Source organism: Salvia splendens, chromosome 7, assembly GCF_004379255.2.
Source record: "Salvia splendens isolate huo1 chromosome 7, SspV2, whole genome shotgun sequence".
Classification (NCBI taxonomy): Eukaryota; Viridiplantae; Streptophyta; class Magnoliopsida; order Lamiales; family Lamiaceae; genus Salvia; species Salvia splendens.
This window is the reverse complement of record NC_056038.1, coordinates 10,623,162-10,632,788: the sequence shown is the minus strand read 5'-3', so window position 1 is coordinate 10,632,788 and position 9,627 is coordinate 10,623,162. Positions and strand designations below refer to the sequence as shown.

General features: G+C 40.0%; 1 protein-coding gene across 4 annotated transcripts; it reads right to left on the bottom strand.

The window, feature by feature from the left end:
- Nucleotides 1–2,201: 2,201 nt before the first annotated feature.
- On the bottom strand, nt 2,202–6,215 carry LOC121811062 (trehalose-phosphate phosphatase A-like). 4 transcript variants are annotated; one of them, XM_042211833.1, is made up of 13 exons: nt 6,008–6,215; nt 5,833–5,903; nt 4,298–4,700; nt 4,057–4,197; nt 3,905–3,976; nt 3,676–3,798; nt 3,536–3,592; nt 3,338–3,439; nt 3,160–3,237; nt 2,995–3,064; nt 2,844–2,914; nt 2,676–2,768; nt 2,202–2,558 (listed from the first exon to the last, which is right to left on the bottom strand). In XM_042211833.1, exons 3-13 carry the CDS (start codon nt 4,568–4,570, stop codon nt 2,505–2,507), a joined length of 1,134 nt encoding a protein of 377 aa, XP_042067767.1. In that variant the 5' UTR covers nt 4,571–4,700; nt 5,833–5,903; nt 6,008–6,215; the 3' UTR covers nt 2,202–2,504. The 4 variants fall into 4 exon arrangements, with proteins under 4 accessions (XP_042067767.1, XP_042067769.1, XP_042067766.1 ...); XM_042211835.1 differs by having other exon boundaries at nt 4,298–4,697; XM_042211832.1 differs by having other exon boundaries at nt 6,030–6,215.
- Between the last annotated feature and the right edge of the window lie 3,412 nt (nt 6,216–9,627).

Here is a 9,627-nt window from a genome sequence, read left to right as displayed (position 1 = left end):
GAGTTCGGCAGCAAAAGCCGACAAGTGCCTCCAAGAATTCGGAGTCACCTGACCTAAAGGGAGTTGAAAAAAATCAAGAAGCTCTACAAAAGGTGGGGGAAGAGGGAAACGAAGCCCGCATTCTAAGCAGGCTTCGTAAACGGTGGCATAACCCTCCGGCGGGTCGTTAGCCCTATGATCATCGTCAGGAACCACCGCCTTCCCCCCAGGAAAAGAGTATTTTTCGTAAAGGGATATCACAGTATCCTTACTCAAGATACTGTGAAAATACTCTACGGTCTTCTCTCCGGATTCTTTCCGGCTAGAAGACCCCTTACCCCCTTTTCTACCGCTACCAGACTCAGACGAAGAAGAAGCAGACATGGTTCTTACTCTTTGAAAGTTTGAAGAAATCCTGAGGAAATTTTTGAAAGCGGAAGGAAATTTTTCACGCAAAAGATAGAGAGTGCAGAAGAAGCCAATAGCAAAGGTGTTCAAATGATGAAGAAAGGCGGTATTTATCAGATTTGGAAAAGATTTCAAATCATCGCACCGTTTCATATCCCACCTTTTCAGGATTCGACGGCCGGATTTTACTGTCGCATTTAATGCCGCATTTAATGCAGTCACGCGCAGGGCACGTCCCCTGACTTCAGCCTCCCCCGTCCCCTTTTGCAGAATGCCGAAGTGACTCGCTTCGCCGAAGTGATTCACTTCGCTTTTCGGGGGGGGTAGTGATGGGGTGCGTACTAAACAAGCCCAACAGCAATGACGGCCCATCAGCCCAAGGAAGAGTATGAGTTCGGCATTACCAAAGAGTTCGGCCTCAGCCTACAGCTCGGTAAAAGCCAACCTATCAAGCTCTGCTCTCAGATCGGCAACCAAAGCAGGAGTATGAGTTCGGCATTACCAAAGAGTTCGGCCTCAGCCTACAGCTCGGTAAAAGCCAACCAATCAAGCTCTGCTCTCAGGACGGCATCAAGCTCTACTCTCAGATCGGCAACCAAAGCAGTTCGGTCTCGGTATTCGGCCGAACAAGGAGTTAGTGGACCCATACAGGATGTCCAACACACCCACTACCACGTGATGTCAGTTCAGGCCACGATCGTAGGCCATGACCTACGCTTCGCCCACGATCTTAGGCCATAACCTACACGACATCCACGACTTAGGGTGGTGATGCAAGCCATGATCTGAGTTCATTATATAAATAGAACTTAGATCTGATAGAAGAGGTTAGAAGCTCTCTAGAGATAAAACACCATATAGCAAATAGCAAGTTTGTATTTGTAAGCTGTAGAAAACAGATCAAGCAATACAATCTTGCCCTCCCTTTTTCCCGTGGACGTAGATTTACTTCAGTAAATCGAACCACGTAAATTCTTCGTGTCATAATCTTCATTCTCTACCAGCATTTACAAACATCAAAAATTCGCGGATCCATCAATTGGATACATCAAGTTATTTTGAAATTCGATTTGGTAAGATTATAGTATATAAAAAAATCCCAAAATAGGAAGTATATTCTCCAACTATAAATCTGAAATTTTACACCATATCAAATTTCGATATGTTATACGCAATACCGCTATATAATTATTATATTAGAAATATTCATTTAATATATATATAAAGGAATATTCCGTATATATAATGAATTCGCCAACCTATACTTACCTAAGATGATTACCTTGCAATCTCGACCCCACTGCCTCACTTTTAAAGTCTTTGCAAATATATATATATATATATATATCGAACATTTATAACTTTTGCAATAAGGCAGTAGGGTGGAAATTGAGTAAATGACTTTGTTTCTGGTATACTTGAAACTGATTTTTGTTAATTTTGAGTTGAAGTGCATATTAAAAAAAAGTGTCATTTATTCATTCTCGACCTAATTACCAGGTTATGCAGGTAAATGAAATGAAAAGTCAAAATTGACCACTATGCCCACTCCTATGGCAGTTGCCTTTTCCCCAAGACCACCACAACATAGAACCATGGCCGATATTTGACAACATTAACGCAAAGTAAAAAATTAAATCAACCGCTAAATCTGAGTATAGCTTTTACCTGGTTAAATAGAATAGGTAAAATGTGAACATGCAAACAACCCGGCAGTTACCAACTTATCATTATGTGCAAATCCACATCACATTCAAATAGAGCATAGCTTGTACACATAATCATATCTAGTTGAATTAAAGAAACCAAACTGGTAACATTGACAAGGATCATATGCATTTTGCTTTAATGTCTTTTCTACTACACCACAACCAATAGATGATAGGAAGGGAGGAGTGAAATTGAAACGAACAAATGTATCAATAAACTCCTTTACATAGATAAGATGGGTGTGAGGACATCCTTGGTGCTGGAAAATCGAATACTCAAGGACAAACAAACCACGATAGCTTCAAGCATCTCCGCTCTTCAACCCGACGAAAAAAAGAAACAAAGAATATCTTCCCAATTTATCCATCCCTTTTACTACCACATCCTCCTTTCCTAGGCCAATATAATCATACCACACTTTTCTTCTTCCACATCACCAACGCATTGAGGAACTCCATCACCTAATTCGGCACATTATTAACACACTCGTCGTCAGCAAAATTATACTCCTAATTCACATGCTAATAATACTATCTTCTACAAGGATATGTATATTTGTATTAGGAAACCACTAATACCTCAGAAGGATCCCTTAGAGAGTAAAATGCATTGCTTTCCTTGGGCATGGGCGACACTAGGATCCCATAACCTCGATTACCCTCTCTTAAAACCTGTGGCAAATTTCCGTCTAGTTAAGATTTCACGCAATTTTATCACTATAATGACTTTCATAAGTTCAAGGTTACCTTAAATGCATCTTCATCCGTGCGATCATCTCCAACATATATGGGGAGAACGTCATCACAGTTCGTCAGACCTACAATATGATTTACAGTAAATTAAATTGTTGATAAAAGATGACTCCATTTATATTGCTGGTTTCTATTTTCCACTCACCAAGTGATTTTAGCAGGAATTCAACAGCTTTACCCTTGTGCCAGTCAAGGACTGGTCGAACTTCTAAGACCTATATCATTCCAATATAATACAGTAAAAACACATTAAATTTAAAAAAAAAAAGAGATGTGAGCAGGAATATAAAGTCAAGCTTGCGAGAAATACCATTCGACCATGTGTCAACCGCAAACGAGGATACCCTTTCAGAAGCTCCAGGACAGCATCACCAACTATGCTCCAACTCTGTAGATGTTCAAGCCAACCCAAACGTTAAACGGCATTAGTTAAGAAGCGCAAGGTAAGAGCACTTAGTCGCACAACCAAGACAAAGATACCACGTTACCTTCTGATCAACATTACGGTAGTGTACAGAAACGCAGAACTTGTTGTTCTCAACTTTAGCACCAACTATATCTTTCGTAATCTCCAATAGAGATTTGTGTACCTAGGTTTAGCACAGCATGAAAACACTCATTTCGACGAATAACGAATATTGCATGAAAGGATTCATTTCATGAAATAGTTTAAGCAGTATATATACCTCGTCAATCAGGGGTAAGAATTTACTAGCAGGCTGAAACAAGTTAACTTCCTTGCCCTATTACCACAAGTGACATCATAAATGTTAGAACCGTTACATATTTAAAACGAGTTATGACATAAAGATGAGAAGACTTATACATTCTTGTCTACGGATTTGATACAGTTAGTGCTGTCACCGTGGGAAGGACTGACTGGGCCCATGATGTCCATACCATGACTTCCAGCATAATAAAGTTCGGTTAGACCTACAAATTCATATACCTAAACAAAACACGTGCAACAAAAACGAAATAAAGAGGTCAGATACCCTTTTACTTAAATAGCTGATACTGCACTATTAACATTTGACAGAAAGACATCAAAGCACCTTGTCTCGGCTTCTGCCACTAATTATAGCAGTTGGAAAATACTTGGCCACATTTCTAACAGCAACACGCATCTGGAAAGAAGCTGTGCTAGTTTAGTAACAACTCAAGGGACGATTATATAGAGGTAACGGTTACATAAATAGATTCTCACAGCGTTCGACATGAAGGCATTATCAGGATTGTCGACTATTGGAGATAACGTTCCATCATAATCTAAGAACAATGCTATTCTCTTTCCATTTGCACTTTTAGCAATTTGCTCAAAAGATGCAAGTGCTGACGGGTACTTGCACTGCAGCAGAACATAAATTACATAACGAGAAAATCACATTAATAATCTTGTCTAAAAATTAATCTTGGACTAAGATCAACAGAAATATAAACAGCTATACCATCCAGTTTCGGTAAGCAAGATCAGCATCACTTTGGGCTGTCTCGTTGTTGGCATCTTTCAATAATTTATTATGAGTCGGGGATGAAGATATCATAGTATCAAGCAGACTGGACTTCACATCATCAAGTAGTCCAGGCCTCTTCCTCGGTATGGTAAGGAAGAGAGGGGAGAAAGCAGAGCCACTGTGTGAGTATGGCAACAGACCGGAGTGAATGCCTAACCTTGTGTTGTCAGTGAGAACCGGGGACGTACTGCCTGAATTGAGGTCCATTCTATCCAATATTCAGGCACAAATACACACCACGAAATATTGCCCGAGCAAGTGAAGTATTAAAATCTTTCACTTAATTAACCAACCCTTTGTTATCAGATGAGACCAGTTCAGATTACAGATGTCACTGCTGCATAAAAAAATCAGAAAACATTTCAATTCAAATGTAAATAATTGGAAGGGAACTAAAAATCAGAAGATTTAAGTCTTGTTCATGTCACCAAGATATCTTATAGCTTATCAGCATAAATAGATAAACAACGATGTTTTGCCACTAGCACATATCAAGAGATGAAATAGCGATAACTAAAACTATCTGCACGTAGAACTTAACTATCGAATCATTGTTAATGCATGAGGAACAAAGGAAAAAAACAAATGCTACCACAAACTATAGCCCTACGAGAATACGGGTAGCATTAATCAAATCAAAATCAACACCACTCATTACATTATAGAAATGCAACTGTGGCCAATACATACATGAAAGCAACAGAAATTCAAAGGCCTCCTAAATGCCGTTGTTATCACATAAATGCTAGTGACCACCAAAACGTTATTTTCTAGATGAAGATATATATGATTTGACCTTCTACCACCCTAATACCTTGAGCTCAAAAAAAATTAATTTTGCACAACTTAAAATAAACAACACAGTTATAGATCTGAACATTGAGTTATTATTAGAGATCAAAGATTTTTTTTAAAAAAGGAAATACTACTACTATAATTTTACAAGCAAGTAGGATTGATTTAATCAGCCGCCGAAAGCATGAAAAGGACTGCTTGCATACAAAATACGGAGGTGATAGCAAATATCACATTTAATTATAGCAGACAAATTAGAATTCAAGAATCCAGCTTGGAGGAAAACAGAAATAACCGAAACTGAACATCTGTGAACAAAAGCCACAATTTTTTTTATTTTTTATTTTTTGATATTTTTCCAAATAGAGATATCCATAGTTGTGATCTATAAAAATCAAGCAATTATAACAAAAGAAATTATAGCTAATTTCGGCAACAAAAATCATTAAAACTGACATTTTAGGTCAAACAAGAGAAAAAGGTATTATGAATTTCGCCTAAAGTGAAAACTTCTACATATAGAGTTAAAAAAACCATAAAAAAAGGCCCCAAAAAAACAGAGTACCATGGAAATGAAGCATTAAGAACTGGATTTCACAGTTCACAAACACAAAAAACGAAAAATAAATACGTTTTAGGAAGGGGATGAAAATGAGGTTAATGCAGCTCAATACCTGAGCTTTCTTCAGCCTAACTGGAGAAAACGTGTCAAGAAATGAAGAGGCGAAATCAAACGCTTTAAATCCTGAGAGAGAAAAAAAGAAAGTGTTTTGTTTAGTTTCGTGAGCGAACAGGAATGAGACAAAAGCATTGTGGAGAGAGTCAAGGCGCAAAGAAGGAAGATTGTACCAATAAAGAGAGATGACGTCACCTTTCCAAGAAGAGAGCGACGATCGTCGTGAAAAGAAACAAAAGAAATCGCAGAGGAAGATATTTCGCAGCGAACGATGAACTAAATTGAGAAGAAATGTGTAAGTAAATATTATATGGAATTGGCAGAAATGGAGATGTCAGAGGTGGGAAAAGAAGAGGCGTTTTATGGAATGAAGGGTGGTTTTATAGGAGAGAGAAAGAGGCGTATTTAAGAAGGTGAAGGGAAATAACAGAGAGAAAGTTGAAAGCGAAATAATATTAATTTATTTTTCTGGTAGAAAATTTTGACCCCACACGCGATTTGACAATTAATAGCTCACTCCATTTTTTGTGTGTCTTGCGTTTAAATTAAAATATTTCCAACTCCCATTTAGCTTTTTAAAAGTTATTTATAATATTTTAATTGAATTGGTGAAACTTAGTTAATTATCTACTAAAATTGAATAAATTTAAATTCAAGATAAACAATTGAATATTAGAAAGGTGAAGTGAAAATATTAAATGAAAAAGCAGATCGCATGTGAATATCCACACAAATGATTCTAAGGCCTATTTTAAAAAAGAAATATATAAATAAATAATCTAATTTTATTTCAAAAGTTTTGTTTCTTTTCTCAAAAAAATTGCCTGTCATTCCTGTCTCTTGGTAGAAAGTCCTCAATGAGTTTTTAGGGAAAGGTGAACCTCTGACAAGTACTTTGTTTGCTTTTTGACGTAGAATTTTAGGGCATCCCCACAACTAAAAGCTTTTAAATTTGACTTGACTGGACGTAACATAATATCAGTAATTATTTTTGGTAAAAATAGCACAAGAACCACGAACTTTCCTGTAGGTGTTTTCAATGAACTTTTAAAATGGTGGAAAAAACCATAAATTTTGTATAATGTGTTGAGGCCATCCACGACGCTGTTCCTATACCGTTCCTATACCGTTCCTTAACCACTATTTGAGGGCCTCACTGTACTTTTTTACTCCATTCCTTAACTAAGGAACGGAACCTGCAACCCTTCGTTCCTTAACCGTTCCTTAAATTACTATTCATTCAATTTCATTTTTTTTTTCCAACCCAATTCAATTTAAATAAACACACTTTAATAAAAAACAAACACACTTTATTAAAAAACACACAACATTAAAAAAAATTCAACTTAAACTTAAAAAAAATAAAAAAAAAAGCACACAATTAAAATCCTAAAAATATAAAAAACACAATAAAAAACACACAATTAAACGTGGGAAAATAAAAAAACTACTCCGCCAGCGAATCATCCTCCGGAGCGGTCGAGGTTGAGGGGGAGTCGGAAGGCCAAGTTGTGATGCCATATACACAATTCCGTTCCACCAGGCCGTGAATTGGGCGTACGAGAAGCGGGAAGTGTCCGCCATTGTGGCGGTCATGTACGCCACCATAAGTGTGTCCGAGCCTCCCCGCGAGCCCGATCCCGAGGCCGACTGGCTTGATTCGCCTCGGCCCTTCCTCGCTCTAGCCGTCTTCGCCGCCTTCGTCCCTTGCGGCCGACGGCGCCCACGGCTGGATCCCCCGTATTCGTCGGGCATTGGATCCCCCGTACCCCCAAACACCTGCGGTGTACCCTCGCTGGCCTCACCGGTGTCACCAGACGAGTAGCGGCCGCTCGCCGTGTGCTTCGTGCGCTTTGAGGTTGAGCCCGAGCTCGAGCGGACACCGCCGGCCCACCTTTCCTCGTCCTTGACGAGCTGCCAAATATCAACATATTTGAACTGTAGGCCGGTTTTCTGGTAGAAGACGCGCAAAGCCGCCCTCAGAATGTCGGCGCCCGAAGCTCCGCTTTGGTAGTTCGCCGCTTCGGCCGCGTAGATGCCGCAAAATTTTTTGACCTGTGCGTCGACTCGGCCAAAGTGAGCACGGAGCATTGTATATTTGCGCTTCCGGGCCCCTTTCGGCTTAGTCTGGTGGTAGACATCACGGACCTTTTCCCAGAAGCACTTGGCGGCTTGTTGGTTCCCGACGATGGGATCGTACGAGACGGTGAGCCAGGCGGTGTACACCGCCTTAGTTTCTTCGTTGTTGTACGGATGCCGGCCCAGATCCTCCAGTTCCTCCTCCTCCTCCTCCTCGGGTGCCTCAGACGCAGCCCTAGAGCTTCCACCGCCTCGGCTTCCTCCCTGGGTGGGTTCTACGGGGATATCCTCCCGAATCTGGGACAAACCCTGAGAAAGCCGCGAGCCGGGTGGTCGAGCGTAGGCATCCACATCGAAAGTGGGTGGTTGGTACCCACCCGGCGTCGCCGACCCCCGGGTGTCCGGCATCGACGACCCGGAACCACCTAGTGTGTTGTACATGGTCTCCCAATCGCCGAACGCGTTGAGATCCCACCCACCGGAGCCGCCACCGCCGTAATTCCCGTCGCCGGACATTTTGTGAAGGAGATTGAAATAGAAAATTGGAGAGGAATTGATGTTGGTTTAGGAAGAGTAGATGTGTAGTTGTGTGTGAAATGTAATAAATTAGGTGTATTTATAGAATAAAAAAATAAAAATAAAAATAAAAATAAAAAAATTTAAAAAAGTTAAAAAAAACGGTAATATGACCGTTAAAAAAATTATAAAAATATATTTTTTTAAAAAAAATAATTATTGCGTCATCGCTGACGTGTCCCACTCGCGGGCCGGCGAGTGGGAAGCACGCACGAAGCGGGGAGCGCCACGTCGCCCGAGCGCGTGGCGGCACAAGCCGTGCCGCGTTCCGTGCCGTCGGCACGCGGAACGGAATGGGAACGGAATGGGAGCGGAACGGTGCGCCGCAACGCGTTCCGCGGTGAAACCGTTCCGGCGGAACGGCACGCGGAACGCCGGCGGCACGCGTTGCGGGTACCCTGATTTGTTATGATGCTAATTTTTTTAGTCAATTTTATCTGATGTGGCTTATCGGACGTTTTACGTGTAACTTCGGAAGGTAAAAAGAACGCATCATTTATGAAATAAGAAAATATTGTCGTTTTGAACCCTAATCATATTTACAACCGGTTTTAAAATCGTTATTTTTATTAATGTAAACTGCATGTAAGGTCATAAACTTTCAAAATAGTTTGATTTTTTTCCGTGAATTTTAAATATTGCATAAAAAGTCGTGAACTTTAGCGGACTGTGTAAGTTTCTCATCCGACCTGATCCGATTTTCGATACAAACTTATCCTACGTGGCGCACCAGAGGCGTGACATGACAAATTTCAAATTTAGGGTTCAATTCAAAATGTGGAATTAATGCTACTTTTATGTTGAATTCAATTTGTGGAATTCGATTCATATGTTTTCATTTGTGCTACTTTTATATTTGTAATAAGCTCAGGGTCAGAGATTACAAAAATAGAACATGAACAATCTGAAATAATGGAGTTTTGCCAAGTCACGCCTCTGGCGCGCCACGTAGGATAAGTTTGTATCAGAAATCTATCGAGTCAGGTCGGATGGGAAAATTACATAGTCCGGTAAGTTAATGACTTTTCATACAACATTTAAAGTTCACGGAAAAAACAAACTATTTTGAAAGCTCATAGCTTTACAGGCAATAATTTGCCCTTTTTATTAAGGCATCTTCTTTTTAATGGAACATCCC